The sequence below is a fragment of the Notolabrus celidotus genome, chromosome 20 (assembly GCF_009762535.1).
Source record: "Notolabrus celidotus isolate fNotCel1 chromosome 20, fNotCel1.pri, whole genome shotgun sequence".
In the NCBI taxonomy this organism is placed as follows: domain Eukaryota; kingdom Metazoa; phylum Chordata; class Actinopteri; order Labriformes; family Labridae; genus Notolabrus; species Notolabrus celidotus.
This window is the reverse complement of record NC_048291.1, coordinates 26,495,650-26,514,500: the sequence shown is the minus strand read 5'-3', so window position 1 is coordinate 26,514,500 and position 18,851 is coordinate 26,495,650. Positions and strand designations below refer to the sequence as shown.

Here is an 18,851-nt window from a genome sequence, read left to right as displayed (position 1 = left end):
CGAGCACGCCCAAGGAGGTGGCTCACGTGTGTGACGTGCGCGACGTGCGTTGGATTGGAAGTCTGTTAACAGTTGTCGTCAGTGCTCGTCAAGTTGGCAAGGGCAGGAGGTAAGTAGAAATATACCCGGATGAGAGGTGACATCATGAGCCTTCAAAATAAAATGTTTGTCACGTGATGAAGTCAGTGCATTTTATAATTAAATACAGCTTCAAAAAAATTTAATGAGCTGGTTTTACCAAGAATTTTCAGAATTATACAATTTTATTCCTAATTTCTTTTACTTTGCAATGATAGGTTTTTCTATGTGGATTGATATCTATTACTCCTGCACATTTAAATGAGTATTTTATTATGATGTATCACTCCATGTTGTTTAACACCCTTTGGTGATAAATATGTGTATTTGATATGTTTTTTTCCACTGTAGAGCCCTTTTAATTGTCTCAGTGATTGAAAAACAAACAAACATGAAGAGATTTATGTGCCTTGCCAACACAAACACAGTCAAAGAGAACAACAATACATGTGAAATATACGACAAGGCGAGATAGATACATATGATATTGTTGTAATGTATCACCTGATGAGAGCTGTTCTTAAACGACTAATAAAAAAATGAGTATAAAGTTACAAAGAAATAATAATAATAATAATAATAATAATAATAATAATAATAATAATAATAATAATAACCTTTATTTATATAGCACTTTTCAGAACAGGGTTATAAAGGGCTTTACAAATAGGAAATAAATTGAAAGACAATAAGAGAGAAATGTGATGAAGACAAAGACTAAAAGCTTAAGAGGAAAAATAAAACAATGAGGTGACAGCAAAAAGAAATGACAGAAAGGAATATAAAAAGGTTAAGGCTGCAAAGAGATAAAACAATGTTGAAAGACTAATATATATATATATATATATATATATATATATATATATATATATATATATATATACATACATATACATATATATATTAAATAATTAAAAGATTGGAAATATGAAATATAAAAATATAAAACCTGCCAGTGATTCTGCCCGAAAAACAATAAAAACATCTGGATTAAAAACCACATGTCAAACCAACTGAATGTCTTTGAATAAATAATACAGTGCCACATAATTCTCAATTTGATTTTAGGATCTTTGTTATGAATTGACTCGGCTTTTATTTTGAAGGTCTGAACCGGAAACCCCGTTCCCAGTCCCTGCAGACTTGCTGCTGCTGTAGAGCCTGGCTTGGGGAGAGAAACCGTGGAAGAGGGTAGAATACGTATGACAGAAAAGAAGTAAAGTTAAGACTGATCAACATCTGGAAACGGTAAAGAAAGACACCGGACAGGTAGGTGAACTCCTGCGCGTGCTTCTGTCACTCCTGCTCGCGTGTCTTTGTCTGTGTTCCAGCCTGAAACATGGAGGTGAAATGTGGTTCCATCAGGAGGAGGCTGCACACAACACTGAATAAACAACATGATAAACAACAACAGCTGCAGCAGCGGGGACAGGAGCAGTGCAGTCAACCTTTTAGCATTCAACATTTAAAAACAAACAGATGATTTAAAATCACTGAGGGGAAGATGATCAGTCGAGCAGGATCATTAAAGAGCTGCAGGAGCTAACGTTACTGTAGCTACAGTACTTAGCATGGGGAGCTGCGAGCTGCGACAGGAGAGTGTTTATGAGACATCTGCTCACACAACACCATGCAGTCACTTTCAGAATAAAACACCACCTTATATGTCACTGATATTAATATATGATACAGTTTCAGAGTCTCTTTGTCTTTCTTTCATGTCTTCCAGGTATCACCAGCAACTTGGCAACATCTCTTCTCTCCCCTGGCTCTCCAGTGTGCAAGGACACCACCCATTACATCATATCTCTGAAGTCACCCAGTGCCTCTGTACCTGATTGATCATCACACCCCTTTACCATTTTTCACCAGTGCAAAAATCTACCATCCACCAGCAGGACAGAAGAAACACAAGTGATTCTTTTTAAAGCATTTTGATCAAAGTGAACCAACCAAAGTTTCTCGTCGATATTGTACTCAGCTAGATATCCAAGCCTCTGTTTGGTGCAACCGTTCATCAGCATTCTTCAAGTAAACAACCATAGCACCGTTATGGCCTCCATCACCCACTCATCCGAGCCCGACATCCCAGACAACCACAAAGAGAGCTGGCTGGCACTACTTTCTGCAGCGGAAGCGTATTGCCAAAAGTCTGGCTGTGACATGGCGATACTCACAGCCTGTAAGAAGTTCCGGTCGCTGGCCGGAGAGGGAGAGGGGGTGAGGAAAAAGGAGAGCAGTGCCTTTCCAAAGGAGTGTGATTTCTCCTACAGCGTGTGGGGGCAAGGCTTCCTGGCCGAGTCGGCGCGTCGCTACATGGACGACATCGGCGTGTTGCACTCCATGACCATGCTAACAGCCCAAAAGCACACACGCCAAGTGGGGGGTGATGCAGGGAGCAAGCTGGTGGTTGATCTAACCACTGACTCTGCACACAGAGGGGTGAGCTCTCTGCTTCACACTGTACAATAACCCTCCTTCAATATGTCTGTACTCTGATTAAGCTCTTGTGTTGTCGTTCCAGAGCTTCACAGGAGACGGCGGCGTGACTGGAGTCAGTCCCAACGGCAGAATGTACTCCCAAAGCTACCCGTCGATCTACAGCACAGGAGCCGGGACCGGCCAGGGTGCCGGGCAGAACGGGAACGGAGAGAGGGAAAGAGAAAAGAGTGCGCTGGAGGCCGAGATGGGGAGACAGAGGTCTGCGATCGTGGACTTGGAAGAGGAGTGTGAGGACGAGGAGGAGGAGGAGGATATGGATGAGAGGAGACCTTATGGGAATGAAAGTGCTGGTAAGGAGGGAAGCAGTGAATCTGAGTCTTTAGATTTATCTCTTCTGTTCAAATGTGGGCATGAATTATCGTTACAAGAAATGTTGGAGTCACTGTGAGGATCTGCCAGACGCTGATGAACAAGCTGTATCAGCTTCAGGATAATCAAAGAATGTCCAGTGTTTGCTGGGATTATAAAAGCATCTTACTCTTCATCATGAGGGTCTAGCATCCATTCAGAGTGTTTATTATTTGGTTCAGGTGTGTTCTCGATGGATGAGGACTCTCTGTCCCGAGACTGTGAGCCGTTCTTTGAGTCTGACGGCGAGGAGGAGAGCACTGATGGTAAGAGAATTCTAATCAGACGTACTGTATGAGTACGGACTCAAATTACAGCAACAAGCATTCAGCATCCACTCTTCTACCCGCCACAGGCTCTCTGAGTGAGGACGCTCCTCCACCAACGCGCGGCATGGCCATGGGTCAGGCTTCGTACTCGTCCCGTCACGCCAATGCGTTGGCTATGGCCCGCTCGCTTCCTGTGTCCGTTCCTGTGTGGGGCTGCAGGGGGGGCCGAGCCGCTCCTGGAGACAACAGCAGCGGAGAGCGGGTGAGCACATGTGGATTTATAAAGGGACATTGGACTGTGAGTTGACCTTGGTGAACAAAGGGGTCGCTGGTCCACTGTTAACTTTGGGTTATTTGTTTGTAGAATCATTTGAGTTGGAGGTTTTGAATGCCAAGTTTGGACTCTGAAACAATATTTGGGGAAAAGAAAACAAACAAAAGCTGTTGTTAAGTCAACAGAATAGTGACAGCAGTGGGTAGAAAGGTAAAGTCATGCATGCATTTTGGATTTTGATGTGTAACAACAACAGAACAAGTTGGTACAAGTTATGTCGTGTTTAAGCTCACAGTTCGAGCCGACACCACGCCAAGGTTTTACGACCTGTGACTAAAACTAAACCTGCAGACTGCAAACAAGTCCAGCTTCACGACTAGTTTGGATGCAGTCCAGCTCTGTGCATGCACAGAAGATAACAGAGTCTATGTCGATCTTCACCTTTAAGGAGGCTGTATAAAACATGGACGTAGTCTGTGTGACATCACTCAGGCTTTTTGAGGCAGTCGCCATATTGGAAATGTGGACTCAACCTTACTACAGGCATAGAGGTGGAGTGGAGGCAGGCTTTAGCCTCCTTGCTAACAGCTACAGTGTGCCCGCCTGTCAGTCAAGTCAGCGGTGCCTCTAATGATGCAAACTTGTACGTTTAATATCTTCAAAACAAACGAGTTATAAGTAAATTCACCTTTGTATGGTGTGTGCCGATAGGGAAAGGAGCTATTCAGGCCAACATGTTTTTTTGAACCAGGTTGTAAATATTTTTATCTCTGCTGTAAAGATTGGCCCTTTTTGAATGGGTGTGTATGTGGTTTCCAGTGCTTTTGCAGCAAGCCTCTAGTGGACACTCGTGGAACTGCAGTTTGTAGCATGTCAGTGTTTTGGTCCAGGAAAAGAAACAGAAAACAAACTGTATACAAACAGTGGAAATTTGTTTTAGTGCATTTCTGTTTTTGTATTTCACCACAAAGAGTCAAAGTCAAACATTTCAAAATAAAAGCTCAGAGAACAGAATGGAGATTAGATAGACAGAGAGGGAGAGATGAAGAGAGATTTTCTTTCCCTTAAACCACCTCATTAAAACAATCCAGCAGTTGTTTAGCTCAGGGGTTCCCAAATTGGGGGTCGCAAGAAACAAATGTGGGGTCATGAGATGTCTTCCAGAATGTTTTTTTCTTTTTAAATGATCTAAAAAGATTACATTTTATCCATTAGGGTAAATAATATTGACAAAAAGTAGCTAACCTTGAAATAAAGCCTTGAAAAAAGAAAATGTAATGAGTTTTCAGCCTTTCTTTTTGCAAGATGACTCCTAAGTTTAGGGTTAGTGAACAGTTAATTATCTAAAGCATCAGTAGCAGCAGGTTCATTCACAAAAGCACAGGAAACACAGACACATGCTCATATAGGTAGGCTCATTTTCTGCAGACCAGCTGGTTTAATTGACCGTGCCACCTCAACATGTAACCCCTGTGTGTTTCTCTTCCAGCAGGGTTGTGCTGATCTGGAGCACATCGCTGCCAGTATGAAGGCCCTGCTGGCCCCCGGAGCCACAGACGGGACAGAGATGTTCGGGGCCCTGCCGCGGCCCCGGCTCAACACAGGGGACTTCTCTCTGAAGCACTAAGCAAGTGAGAACGAGAGGGAAGGAGGGAGAGAGTCAGAGATAGAGGGGATGTGAAGGTGGAGGGGTGTTGTTTGTGACGGGAGGGGACTGCAGAATGTGGCGTTCAGTACGTGAAACGGCGTGAAAGCTCGTACCTCCGATTATTTCTCACTAACCAAAATTAACGGCACGTGCTTTGAGAAGTAACGACGAAAAAGAGATGTTGTTATAAACACTAATGACATTCAAAACACTAGCCCCGCCCCCTCCTCCTCGTCACTACACATTCACTGAGCTACCTGCTACACATCCCACAACACTACATTAGGATTGGACCTCGTGTGCGTAGTGAGCCGATCCTCTCGCCAACAAGGACACTAAAACTAACTGACACGGCCAGTTGAAATGTAACGAGCCCTGGAAGTTAGCCGTTTGGTAAAATCAACCTGTGAGTTAATGAACCTGAGAAACAGGCTCAACAGTTAGCTTAACGTTCAACCAGTTTCAGCTGGATGCTGTTATCAGACATGATACAAGTGTAGCAGTTCAGTCAATCTTTCAAACATCATATATAAGAAAAAGAAACCTCTGTGTGTGTAAGGCTTGGAATAGACCTGGGAGATGCTTAGCTCAGTTTAGCTTAGCATAGCATAGGCTGGAAGCATTGGATTATAGCTAGTCTGGCTCCGTCCAAGTTCAAAACAACATCCTAAACATCTTAAAAACATCTGATGGGAACACCTCTTTCATATTCACAGAAGAGGATAAGGGCCAATGGACAAAAAAATTAAAAATTTAGGTCAAACATTTATTTAATTATTATTATTATTATGGGAATAAAGTCAGAATTCTAAGATTAAAGAAAAAAATCTGAATTCAAAGATTTAAAAAAAATCTGAATTCAAAGATTTTAAAAAATCTGAATTCTGAGATTTAAAAAAATTTGAATTCTAAGATTAAAAAAAAAAATCTGAATTCAGATCATAGACTGTATAAAATATGGACGTAGTATCCGTGACGTCACCCATCTGTTCCTGAGAGCTGTTTTGAAGCAAATCGACGGCAGCAGCCATATTGGTAATGCAGAACTCAACTAGGCAGAGTGTGACGTAGTGTGAGTCTCTTAGCCAATGGCTGTGTGTTCCCGACCGGGAGTCACGTCAGTCATGTCCTTATTTGGGCAAAACTCATAATCTTAATATCTTCTGAACCGTCACGTTAGAAAAAAATTCACCCCCCGTACAGTGTGTGCCATTAGAGAGATTAGCGTTTTAGGGCCAAGCCGTTTTTTGAACCAGGCTGTAAACATGTTTATTAATGCTGCAAAGATCGTCTTTTTCCCATTCATATCTATGTGGTTTCCGGTGTTTCTGCAGCCAGCCTCAAGAGGATTTTCGATGTATTGCAGTTTATATCACTTCCGCATTGGCTTCATCGTTTGAGACCGGAGTTTGCCGCTTGATTCTGAGATTAAAAAAAAAATCTGAATTCTGAGATTTAAAAAAAAATCTTAATTGTAAGATTTAAAAAAAAGAATTTTGAGTTTAAAATCAGAATTTTGAGATTACTTTAATCTCAGAACAATAATAATAATAATAAAAAAAATGTTGACCTTCACTTTTTTATTTTTTTTCCAGTGGCCCTAATCCTCTTCTGTACATAGTAATATAATCTGCATACACAGAAAAATAAATAACACATGTTTGGCTACATGTAGCATTTTGTAGCTTATTAGCTAAATGCTACTTGCATGAAGTGTTGGAATAACAAGAACACTAGTTGAGCCAACTTCTTGCCTTGTAGTCTTATCTTTCAAACACCCAGATTCAGCCAGTTTAACACTCAGAGTGATGACAAGGAGAGGAAGCTAGCTTCATAAGAAGTGATGATTATGTTAGCTTCCTGCTAGCAGTGGTTGTTTTCTGCCATCTGGAGAAGTTCACTCCTCTGTCGAGTTTTACGACTGATAGGAGATCATTATTGTTAGCTGTGTTCTCCCAGTCTTCATGCTAAGCTAAATGCTCCCAGCTCATGCTCTCATGGTGTCATTCAGGGCAGTAGATGCTAAAGGTTTTTAGCTTCAGGTGATCTCCTCAGACCACATGGATGTTTTCTCTACACTGCTCCCATCCTCCACCGGGTCAACGAACCACCTCCTCCCAACAACACAAACCAAAACACGTATCTGTTGGAGGGTCAGAAACCAGAGACGTGGTTGAATTAACATGAAGCTTGTGGCTTTTTCAAAAAATGTGAGCGGAGGACACCAGCACCTCCTCCTAACATGCCTATTTGTACTTTTACTTTTTGCCAACAAAAGGCTGACTGATAGAATGATTGTAAAACAATACTGAGTTCAAGGGGAGGGTGGTTTTTTTTTGTTTGTTGTTTTTTTTTTTTGCTTCAGTGCTCCTTGTAAAAAAAAAAGACTGAATGAGTGAGAGACTGTGTGAGAGAGAGAAAAAAGAGATACATGGGATGGTTTGAAAGGAAAAAATGTCGATCTCTGACATTTCAAAAAAGCAATAAGTGTTCTGTTGAGTACTTTTCTGTTTGAAATAAAGGAGCAACACCAAGGAACCATGGACTGAGTCTCATTTATGAGGGGAGCAGTAATGTGTGCTGCCTTTAGAGGGAGTCATGACTCCACTGTGGAGTTAATGTTTAACACTCATCTTAAAATAACAACAGAGTCAGCTTTATTACACAACAGTAGAATTTATTAACTATATTCAACACTTAAAAAAATACAGCAAGCATTTGAATACATGCAAAGCCCTTTGTGTCACAAAAACACGACCTTGCCTAAAACTAAAAGATAAATATAAATAAATAAAGTAAATAAAATAATTCTGCATCTTCAGATATATTAGGAAAAAACACTTTTCTACATGCACCAGAGAAAGCAAACACATCCTCACAGATAGATATGTAACGTGCTTGGCTCCTGCTTTGCAAACTCCAACACTTGATCCTCAAACAAACTCCTTCACCTCCCTCCTCGCCGCTCCTTAAATTTACACAAATCGACCCTCGCTCTGGAAACGCTCGGCTGTCACTGATCCTTTTTCCGAATGAGGCAGAACGAATTCGTGCCGACCCAGAACCCGGGGAAAATCTTCTCCTGGGTGTTGATCTTGAACTTGTGAAGCAGCCGCACCTCCTTCTCGCCCTCGCCCTCCACCAGCAGGAACTTGACGATGCCAGCGGGCTGGTCCAAGTAGATCCCCATGGTGGACAGAGCGGGGAGCGTGACGTCCACGTTCTCGCTGTTGTGCCACACTTGGTAGCAGGAGCCAGACCAGCCGGCGCCCCAGGAGCCAGTGTTCTCCCCGATGCCGCAGGGCCCGTCGTTGCTCTTCCTGGGGGCGCTTTCGCAGACCACCCCGATCACCACCCAGCCATCGAAGTCCACCTCCCAGTACCCGCGGTGGCCCAACAGACTCTCCTTACACAGCACCTGAAGGAGGGAGGAGAAGGAGGTTGAATTTCTGGTTCAACTATTTAGACCAGGGGTTCAGTTCAGTTCAGTTCAGTTCAGAAGACTTTATTAATCCTTGAAGGGCAATTCAGTTTACAGTTTACTCTGCCTTATTGAAACAATCTAAATAATTAGGGAACAAAAACAAACAAATGCAAAACATTCACAGCAGCATATAACTAAAAACTCGCTGAGTAAGGTTGGGTACTCTGCTGGGTCGCAAACCGAGGAGCACCCTTGGTTTTGGAGTTCCCCCTGGTCTTGGAGTCCCAAACTTTTCAGCTCTCAACCCCCAAAATATTGGTGCCAAAGACTCCTGACCCCCACTGTCCCTCAAAGTGATTTAATGTGGCTTCATTTAGCTGGTCTGCAGAAAATGACCCTACCTATATGAGCATGTGTCTGTGTTTACTGTGCTGTTATGAATTAACCTGCTGCTGCTGATGCTTTAGATAATTAACTCTTCACTAACCCTAAACTTAGGAGTCATCTGGAAACAAAGAAAGGCAGAAAACTCATTAGATTTTCTATTTTCTAGGTTTTATTTCAAGTTTAGCTACTATTTGTGTCAATATTTTTTACTATAATGTACAAAAATTTACTATTTTTAGATAACTTTAAAAAGAAAAACATTCTGGAAGACATCTGCAACCCTGCATTTGTGTCTCAGGACCCCTCAGGGGGTCCCGACCCACACTTTGGGAACCCCTGATTTAGACGATTAAATTGTCATTTCACAGAAAAAGGCACACATTCAATCTCCCTCTCTGGCAGGACTTTCTCTTCCCTCTTCATATTTGACTGCAAACTAAACAGACTTTAAATGCAATCCTTCCTTTTTGCTGATACCATGTTAAAAAAAAAGTTACTAACTCAAATTAACCTCCAGGAGAAATATTGTCCTGCATGTATAAAACAGGTGAAGTTGCTTTAACTTCTCAGTCCAGCCCACCTGAGGTGAGTGCTCATATCTCTCAGGTCTGTTGGGGTACGGGCAGACCGCATCAGTCGTACGTGCCACCTTGGTGGCGCCCTCTGAAATCCACAGCAGCTTCTGTGCAGTTTTATCATCCAGAGTGATGGGGATCCAGTCTGAGAGGAGGAAGAGGAGGGGATAAACAGAGTGGGAGAGGCAGAAGAGAAGAGACACAAGAGGAGTTTTATTGTATTATTATGATAGTTATGAAAAAACAAGACTTTTTAATTGTTTCTGAGTAGATTAAATGAGCTCCATCTGTCTTTACATTAAGTAGGCATGTGAAATTAGCATTTAAATAACCCTCATTATAAAAATGACAAAACATCTGACTCCAAAGTTATTCTATAATGCGTAAATTTATAATTTAACTTGATTATTTTGTCTGAAAGACATTAATCTGTGCACAATTTAGGGTTTAAGTGTTGTTAATTTATTGCAGTGTTAAACTTAATTTCTTTAAAAAACAGTTTTAATTAGATTCTTGATCAAACAGATTTATCATGCTCTCCTTACACACTTAAAACTTCACTCTGCTGTACAAGTTTCCATCATGTGCTTAGACTGTAATGACGTTATGTGTTGGGATTAAAGTCTTACACTTCATGAAGTCAGCTCTGGTGGTAGGTTCAGGGACATTGGGTTCATACGGCGGCAGCTTCTCTGAGGTGACAAATAGAGAAGAAAGCAACATTAGTTGTAAATTCATGACACTTTAACATAAGAGAAAGATTCATTTTATAAAACACGGCTATTTGAGTTAATGTAAAGTTCTTAATATCCTTTAGGGATCAAAAGACATCCAACAAGTTTACCTTCAGGAACTGTGCTGTTTTTCCTTCCTGGAAAAGAAAAATAATGTTGTATCATTAATGTGTCATAACTAACCCTTATCACAGATTCTTCTAACACTGGATGTTTCACAATAACAACAAAACAAAAACACAGACTGTCCATAAGAAGTCTGGAAGTGAAGTCATTGCAGAAGTCCCTGAAACCTGTATTCCCTCTAATGGCCACCAGGGGGCCACAAAAACCAATATTACTGCAGAGTCAGATGCAGCTGTATCTCTAGTCCCAGCGTGTTGTTGCAACAGTCAGGATCAGGGTTAAGGTTAAACAATACATCAAATGCATTAAGTGGTAACGTCACAAACAACAAGGGTCTTGGAGTTGCAGTCCAAGAAAGGTGGTCCTACATCTGCAGCCTCCAGGTCTGCAGACACACGCTACTCACAAAAATAGACGTCTTTATTTCCCAACTGGATTTATTTCCTAAGAAAACATATTTCCAATGTTGATACAGTTTCATGTTTGCGCTAGTGAAGGATGGTCCCATCGTCAGCAGATCAGGGTGTACTGCCAGTTCTGGCTTCCTTGTGATTTATAGGTCAGGACATTGGTGACCCCTCAACTAGAGCAGAGTCCCGGTGATGTGCATACTCGGCACATGGCGCTAAGTATATAATATAGACATTGGCTAAGGTTTGTTTTTATCATCTGACATCTCTAAACGTTGTAATTATTGAAAAGTGAAAGACTATATCTGCATTTATTACTCAGGGTGGTATTGGTAAGAAAAACTTCCCCCAGCTTCTTCTCGTCTTTCTCCAAAGCCTCTCCTTTCATCCATGTTTCTGTCAGGTTGTCATATTCTCAGTAAATCATCAACCACTCTCAGCATGCTGTAGATCACAGGGAGGCATGTGTGCTATGTGGGCTCAGCACTGATTCATGAAGTTCCCCTCATGCCGCCCAAGGTTTAGGTTTCAACATAAGGAATCTGGAGGCCGGAGCATCCATTTGTTAAGGACACACATCATTACCACTGACAGCAGGACTCTGGGTCTAAGAATATACTCTCTGCATGTTGCGGTTACTTCATCCTGCTGAGGGCATGTTTGTGGTGTTGTAGGATGGTGTATCGTCTCTGTGTGTTTGTTCCTCCTCCAGCTTGTGAGTCACTTCGTCTTCTGACATTCCCAGAAAAACGACATCCTGCACTGACCGGTCGGCTCATGATCCGGCTCCCCTCTGTGTGTGATCGAGTTACTGTTTCCTCACATTTCACACGAACAACTAACTCATCATTCTTTCTCACCTATCAGACGGCTACATCATCACATTTGCTCTGGACAGAATTAGATGGAACAGCCTCAATTTACCGGTTTCCGTATATGGACGGTCCTAATAGCTCACGGCCGTCGAGTAAACGTGTTAGCGAAGACCCAAAGACTAAATTTTATACCTTTTTTAAAAAAAAAACCTCCTAAGTTTATGAATATCACATGTATTCCCACAGAAGTTGTTGATTAAATTGAGAGGAGTATTAAAAAACAACACTTTAGGGCACTGCTGGCCTAGTGGTCTAGGTGCACCCCATGTACAGAGGTTATAGTCCTCGTCACAGAGGTCACTGCTTCGACCTCCGGCCTTGACCATTTCCTGCATGTCTTCCCTCGCTCTCTACTCCCCACATTTCCTGTCTGTCTTCAGCTGTCCTATCAAATAAGGGTGAAAATGTCAAAAAATATATCTGAAAAAATAATAAAAAAATATATTGATTTATTTCTTCATTTTATTAAATTATATTTTAATTCTATAAATTCTTCTCCTCCCTCAAAATTATTTCACATGATAATTAAACATATTGGGCATCTCTAATTAAATGTATAAGGCATATTAAATTATAATAAATAATTAAATTTATATATTTGTTTTAATTTCCAGTAAGAGTTTGGAAGTCCACTTAAATTATATACAAAAATACAAATAATTTAAATAAAAAAATTCTTCATTTTTAATCTTGTTGTGTTAAATTCTGATAATTAAAGGTCCTGTGAGGAGTTTTGAAATGGCTGAGAAACAGACTGAAAATGACACAGATGCCTCTTTATGACCTTCAATAGCAAACAAGACCATCAGCAGCAACACTGACACCTTCTCTGTTGTCATTTTTAATGCCTGAAACCGCTCTGAGGGGGTAGGTGTCAGACCAGATGATGGACATCTCACTTCAGAGACATGGAAAATAATCACATTGCTTGATAATGTTGACTGTTGAAGACAACAGGATGAGGCTTTTCTTGAAAACACTACTTTTGCATGTACAGGACAAGAGATAAGAGATATCACTTTGTCCACCAGGGGGGCGTCAGAATCGATACAAAACAAAAGTTCCTCACAGCAGCTTTAAGTCATAAAAAAATAAAAAATAAAAATAAATTTTGCAATTTTTGTAATGAGGACCTAAGCCAAAAAATGTTGGTGGTTTTGATGATATCATAACTTATTTATCTTGTTGGTTTTTCCGTGATGATTAATTAATTTCAATTACTTTCTCCTGCCTTGATTTATTTTCTCACAATCTCTGAATTACTAAGCTGGCTTTTATAATAAATTGATGCAATAAATACAAATTTCTTTGCATGAAAATGGTGTAAATGAATGGATTGGTGCATGGCCAGTTTGGACCTCTGTAGCTTTTTACAGTTTGAGAAGACAACAACTGATATCAGGATAAAATACAAGCAAATGCAACATTTTTCACCCTCTCTGCACACTTGAAGAAAATAATTTTGAGTTAAGATCAAGAACAATCAACTAATCACCACTGGAAATGTACCAAACCTCCTTTTAGTACACTTTAAAATCAGGTAAAAGCAGTTTAATGTTATCCTTCTGTAATCTGACACCTACAGAAGTGTATGTGATGTGAGAGAGAGGATATATTTGATCTTGATTTCATGACAAACCAAACCAAACAAAGATGAGGTTTTTCCATTATTGCTATGAATGTAAACGCAACACAATCTAACACACGTAAAGGAGCCTGTTGTTCTGTTATCGCTGCAGCGTTGGCACCATCATGAGTCAACTGAGACATGTCTGAGCCTGAGGAAACTTAACCCCCTCCAGCCTCCATGACACTCTTTTGGAGAGGACACCAGCCGCGTACCGACTCGGGCGGTAAATAAGAGTCTGGTTTAACATCTGCATGCGTCTGATGTGATTGAAAGGTGGCATTACTTTCAATCGTCCGTGATGGCTCGCAGTTCCTTTCAGGCAGAGATCCACGTCTCCTTTAAATCTTCTGTGCTCTAATTAGAGATCTAAATATATAAAGTGTCACTGTTCCATTATAGGAAACACAATACTCGAAGTGAAGCCACTAATAAGTGAAAATCTGATAATTATCAGGCATGTGGAGTCATTAATTAGACCCTGCTGAGGCGGATGGTCTCGTTACAGAGAGATCACAGGGCTCAGGTTTAGTCCACATGTTATGTTTAACTTTGAAAGCAAACTTGCTGGAGCTCCTCTTCAAAGCTAAGTGTGCAAACGTTGCTCTGCATGGTGCGGTATATCGAACAGCATCCACACAGGGAGCATAAAGACAGGAGGACAGGCTTGGCAGGACCTGGAGGGATCAAATGAAGGCCATGCAGTCCTCTTTCGAAACTAGTGGAGATGAAAATGACGCTGGTGACAGGTCACCTCATCCGTCTTCCTTCCTTGATTGCATCCATAAAGGAGCAGAGCAGGTGAGACTAGGACATGATGAAAGAAAAACCCGGAGGAACAGTGTCAACAAGGCTTTGAGAGGGAGTCACTCGAAGACAGACATTCACGGAGAATAGATTCGTCTTTGAATCTTTACACTGATTACGGCGTCTTCTCCGGTGGGTTTGAAATGTGACTGAGGAGTGAGATATCAGGCTGGCAAGAGAGACGGCTGATTGGAAACACGCCACCCATCCAGTTTGTCTCTGGGGGTTAATCCCCTGTGTATGCCGCTCCTCGCCCAACAAGATCAACATGAAAGCCTCACAGGGATAAACAGATACTCGAAAAGATTGATGACTTGACATCACGGCGATGGAGAGGTAGAGGACAGCAAGGTGCGAGGCATCACGATATTTAAGGGCAGAGGGAGACACCTCATAAATCAAGTTGGGAATAATGGATGAATGTCTTGAGTGAAGCTGCTGGATTAGAGCAGAATCTGTGGAGAAACTGAGCTGGATGTCTTGAGATTTTGGAATTGATTCACGACATTTACAAACCACGACACATGAGTTTCTCTCTTGTGAGCACATGTTCAAAAGAGTTTCAAAAGAACTCAAGGGAAAGGTCAAGCCTGGATGTTGCATGTGTGATGGACAGTCGGGATGGACACTTTCCCTCCCCAGATTCCCCTCTCAGTGGGACAGAGCTACATTATCTGAGCAGATCAAGTTCAAGACTTCCAACTGAGACAGCAAGATTGGAAGATACTGAGATGGGCAGAAGGGGCGAAGACCCAGACTCATCAGATCTCCTGGCTGGAGGCTCTGCGGACGAACGATGAGCACACATGTGAGACGAGAAACACTGAGGGCGAAGAATCACAATAAATTAAAGTTTTTCTCGCACGTTTTTTTGCAGCAAGCATCAATTAATGCCGGGAATCCTGTAGTCAGACTCATAGCAGAACCTGGGAGCCACATGTTGCATAACAGCGGCTGGGCTTGTCTTCTACAATTTGTTGACTTGAGTTACTGTGCAGCATTTCACACTTTGTTACTGCGGCTGCCAGCAGAGGCATTAGTGACATTATACATTATGGAAGCTATTCTGGAACGAGAAGCACTGCATGGATCGGAGGTCTCTGAGGATAAACCAGGATGGAGAGAGACAGGCTGATGCACATGAGGATGACTTTATAGGGGGATCAGAAGTGCAGAAGAAACCACAACTGTGGAGGGAGAGGCCGCTTCGTTCTGTTTGATGATAACATGATGGATGAACCGGAGAAACTGACTGACTTAGAGGAATGGTGTCACTTTACGAGACCGAGTAAACGGCAAATTAAAGACATCATAAATTCTGATTAAAGACCATCACCATGAGAAGGGGTGGAAGAAGTTCAACCTGATTGAGCTCAAGCAGAAATGGTTGTTTTTGCATGCTTGTTGATGTAATCTCAATGTGTTGTGTACATGAATACAGAGAAAATCAATGTTCTAAATGGTTGTTAGGATTTTGAACATGAAAAAGGTGCAAAATAAAGTACAATAATACAATTAGAAGCTAAACCGTACATCTGAAAGCCTCATGTTGACTGAATAAAAACAGAAAATGTCACAAATTTGAGAAGCTAAGTCTTTGAGATCAACCAAATTTAACTTCAATATTTCTTCCATTGATTTAGTTTCAATCCAAAGAGACGAACACCTGATGCCTCTCCCCTAATGTCCCATGAAGAGATGAAGTTTCTTACCATTACCAGCTTTCTTGGGCACAGGCATGATTCCCTTTGTTGCTCCTGGTGCTGTTTGGCATCAAACGAGGGCTTCTTCTTGTGATAATGCACGCGGGCCTCTCTGGTGGGTCACTCTTATTGACTCCCAAAAGCGGCGGGGAGGGAGGAGGGAATGTGCATAAGTTGTAATGGATGGTCACTGTCGCTGACACATGAAACTCCTGAACCTTTCTAGGGATCAGATGGAGACAAGCGAATACCCAGTATATCCCAAGTATGCACGCTCATTTGCATACACATGGGACAAGCATGTGAGGGACATGAACACCCTGAGAAACCACAGGGAACAAATTCACCTCTCTTACAGAGGATGGAAAGATGATTTTGCAGCCATGTGAGGGTCAAAGGTCAAATGTTTCTGAGGACTTTGGTGCTTAAATCCAAGCGCTGAGTTTGTTTTATTACCTTAGCAACAAATTCGACCAAAGAGCGACCGCCCCCCTGGATTTGACTTAAACTGACCCTGAAACAGGCTATAGGTGTTTGTTTCTGCAAAGAGGAGCCGGGGGCGGTCAGTATGTAAGATGGCAGCCAGCTACTCACTGGGAGAGCTGTCATCAATCTCCTGATCCCATCAATCAGCAGCTGCTGTAGGGGCGCTCTGGCAGAGAACTTGGGGTAAAGTGTACTGAACTGCTGATGTGGTCAGAGCTTGAAAATAACAGCTTGTAAGTGGTCGCTGCGCACAGATATTGCTGACATTTTCAGCCGTCTCAAGTGACCACTTTTAATTAATCACGTTTATTTGTAGTGAGCACTTCAAGTGTCATAACGTTAGCTTTAATCCCCCTCTTTAAAAAGATAAATGAGCTATTCTTTCATTCAGATCATGTTGGAAGAAATTCAACATTTCAGTTATTTATTTTACACCAAAACCTAATCAAGATTCTGCATTTAGTTCTACCTTGAAAAGACTTTTGTTATCTAAACTACGGCAGCTCTAGGCGGACATGTTCAGACATGTTTCCACAGGTAACAAGAACTGTCCGTTTGTTTTCTTAAGATCTTGACTTCTTCATATTGAGATAACAAACCTGATTTCCCTATTATTAAGGATCAACTCTTTTCACTATGGCATGATCAAAAGGTTTGTTTTCTGGTGATCTAGTACAGTGGTTCCCAAAGTGTGGGTGGGGACCTCCTGGGGGAGTCATGACCATGGACCAGGGGTGTCAAACTCATTTCAGTTCAGGGGCCACATTCAGCCCAATTTGATCTCAAGTGGGCCAGACCTGTAAAATCACAACATAATAATCTATAAATAACAAAAACTCTAAATGTTTCCCTTTGTTTGCAAAAAAAAGTACAAGTACATTCTGAAAATTTTTATATTTCATGAACTATCTTTTTACAAAAACAGTTGTTGTATTTCTCGCCATGAGGAGTCTCATATAGGGCCATATATTATATTCTTTAAGCCCTGAAACCTGCTGTAAACACACCAAACACACAGGTTACCCATTCACCTGACACAGAGTGTAATGTTTACTGCAAAAAAACAGATAGATTATATTAGACCTTTATGGACCCCCCAGCCGGTCCAAAAAGTCTCTGATTTTCCACCGGATTATGCAAACTGCAAATATTCTTTTTCCTCACTTTGAGAAAAAAAAGTCCCGGAGTGCCGTTCAGGTGCCCCCCCTGTGGGACAAATTTGAAATACCAGTTACATTTATTAAAAAATTGCAGTCAATGTCTTCTCTGTAATTCCAAAAGTCATCCTGTGGGCCAGTTGGAACCTCTGGCGGGCCGGTTTTGGCCCGCGGGCCGTATGTTTGACACCCCTGCCATAGACTGTAAATAAAAATGGACAGCGTTGCTCCGCCTCTTCCCGTTGTACGGATCTGAATCCAGCGGCAAACTCCGGTCTCAAACGATGAAGCCAATGCGGAAGTGCTATAAACTGCAATACATCGAAAATCCGCTTGAGGCTGGCTGCAGAAACACCGGAAACCACATAGACATGAATGGGAAAAAGACGATCTTTGCAGCATTAATAAACATGTTTACAGCCTGGTTCAAAAAACGTCTTGGCCCTACAAAGCTAATCTCTCTAATGGCACACACTGTACGGGGGGTGAATTTTTTTCTAACATGATGGTTAAGAAGATATTAAGATTATGAGTTTTGCCCAAATAAGGACATGACTGACGTGACTCCCGGTCGGGAACACACAGCCATTGGCTAAGAGACTCACACTACGTCACACTCTGCCTAGTTGAGTTCCGCATTACCAATATGGCTGCTGCCGTCGATTTGCTTCAAAACAGCTCTCAGGAACAGATGGGTGACGTCACGGATACTACGTCCATATTTTTTACAGTCTATGATCTGAATCCAAAAATCCCTCTCCTGGGCGCCGCCATTGTGCAGCCAGAGCCTGTGAAGCCTTTGTAATAAGCTCCGCCCTACAGCGTGACGTCACAAGACGCTGTGTGTCCTTTGAAGTTTCGTTCTACGGCGGCTGTGAATCAAAGGAAACAGGAAGTAAAACCCCGTTTTTTAAACTCTAATAACTAAAGAAAAAGAAGCTTTTCAGAAAAAAGAGGCCTTGAACACAAAACACTCAGATACTAACTACATATCACCACAGCATACGGATGTGAGAAACATTCGTACGACGTGTATTTATTTTTTAAAGTTTGACTGCTCCTCCATTCAAATGAATGGGGGAGACGGATTTTTTGACCTATACTGCAGCCAGCCACCAGGGGGCAGTCACACTGCTGAAAGCCTCACCACCAGGGCCGTATCCGGCACGCTTGGTCATGACAGAGTGGTCGAGGAGTCACGAGACGCCTTTAAAACAAGAGAAATAAAAATGTTTGTTGATTTCAAACAGATTCTATTCACTATTTAAAAATATACACAAAATAAGTCAAATTAGGAGTTACATTTTGTTATTACTTATTGAATTTTCCCCAAAAGACATTTTTGAGTAGAAGATTAAAAATAAATCCCTCTGGATGTCTTGCGTAATGTTACTTGCTCTTCAGTTCAAGTTGAACTGCTC

The 18,851-nt window shown here is 41.7% G+C and overlaps 2 protein-coding genes across 3 annotated transcripts; one reads left to right on the top strand and one right to left on the bottom strand.

Annotated features, from left to right (window-relative positions):
* Positions 1-1,192: 1,192 nt before the first annotated feature.
* On the top strand, positions 1,193-7,657 carry akt1s1 (AKT1 substrate 1 (proline-rich)). Of its 2 annotated transcripts, none has more exons than XM_034711287.1 (6): positions 1,193-1,347; positions 1,808-2,520; positions 2,603-2,870; positions 3,111-3,194; positions 3,284-3,459; positions 4,964-7,657. In XM_034711287.1, exons 2-6 carry the CDS (start codon positions 2,131-2,133, stop codon positions 5,096-5,098), a joined length of 1,053 nt encoding a protein of 350 aa, XP_034567178.1. In that variant the 5' UTR covers positions 1,193-1,347; positions 1,808-2,130; the 3' UTR covers positions 5,099-7,657. The 2 variants fall into 2 exon arrangements, with proteins under 2 accessions (XP_034567178.1, XP_034567177.1); XM_034711286.1 differs by having other exon boundaries at positions 1,194-1,347; positions 4,961-7,657.
* Positions 7,658-7,775: 118 nt separating this feature from the next.
* zgc:195001 (uncharacterized protein LOC567531 homolog) lies at positions 7,776-16,989 on the bottom strand. The gene is made up of 6 exons (XM_034711776.1): positions 16,382-16,989; positions 15,797-16,009; positions 10,350-10,376; positions 10,135-10,197; positions 9,511-9,650; positions 7,776-8,537 (listed from the first exon to the last, which is right to left on the bottom strand). Exons 2-6 carry the CDS (start codon positions 15,822-15,824, stop codon positions 8,133-8,135), a joined length of 663 nt encoding a protein of 220 aa, XP_034567667.1. The 5' UTR covers positions 15,825-16,009; positions 16,382-16,989; the 3' UTR covers positions 7,776-8,132.
* Positions 16,990-18,851: the final 1,862 nt, after the last annotated feature.

Coding starts and splice junctions, on each gene's coding strand:
- zgc:195001 (XM_034711776.1), bottom strand. CDS start 15,824: ATGCCTGTGCCCAAGAAAGCTGGTAATG. Junction 10,377..15,796: donor GCCCAAGAAAGCTGGTAATG/GTAAGAAACTTC, acceptor TTTCTTTTCCAG/GAAGGAAAAACAGCACAGTT. Junction 8,538..9,510: donor GATATGAGCACTCACCTCAG/GTGGGCTGGACT, acceptor TCCCTCCTTCAG/GTGCTGTGTAAGGAGAGTCT.
- akt1s1 (XM_034711286.1), top strand. CDS start 2,131: ATGGCCTCCATCACCCACTCATCCGAGCCCGACATCCCAGACAACCAC. Junction 3,195..3,283: donor CGAGGAGGAGAGCACTGATG/GTAAGAGAATTC, acceptor TACCCGCCACAG/GCTCTCTGAGTGAGGACGCT. Junction 3,460..4,960: donor ACAACAGCAGCGGAGAGCGG/GTGAGCACATGT, acceptor TTTCTCTTCCAG/CAGGGTTGTGCTGATCTGGA.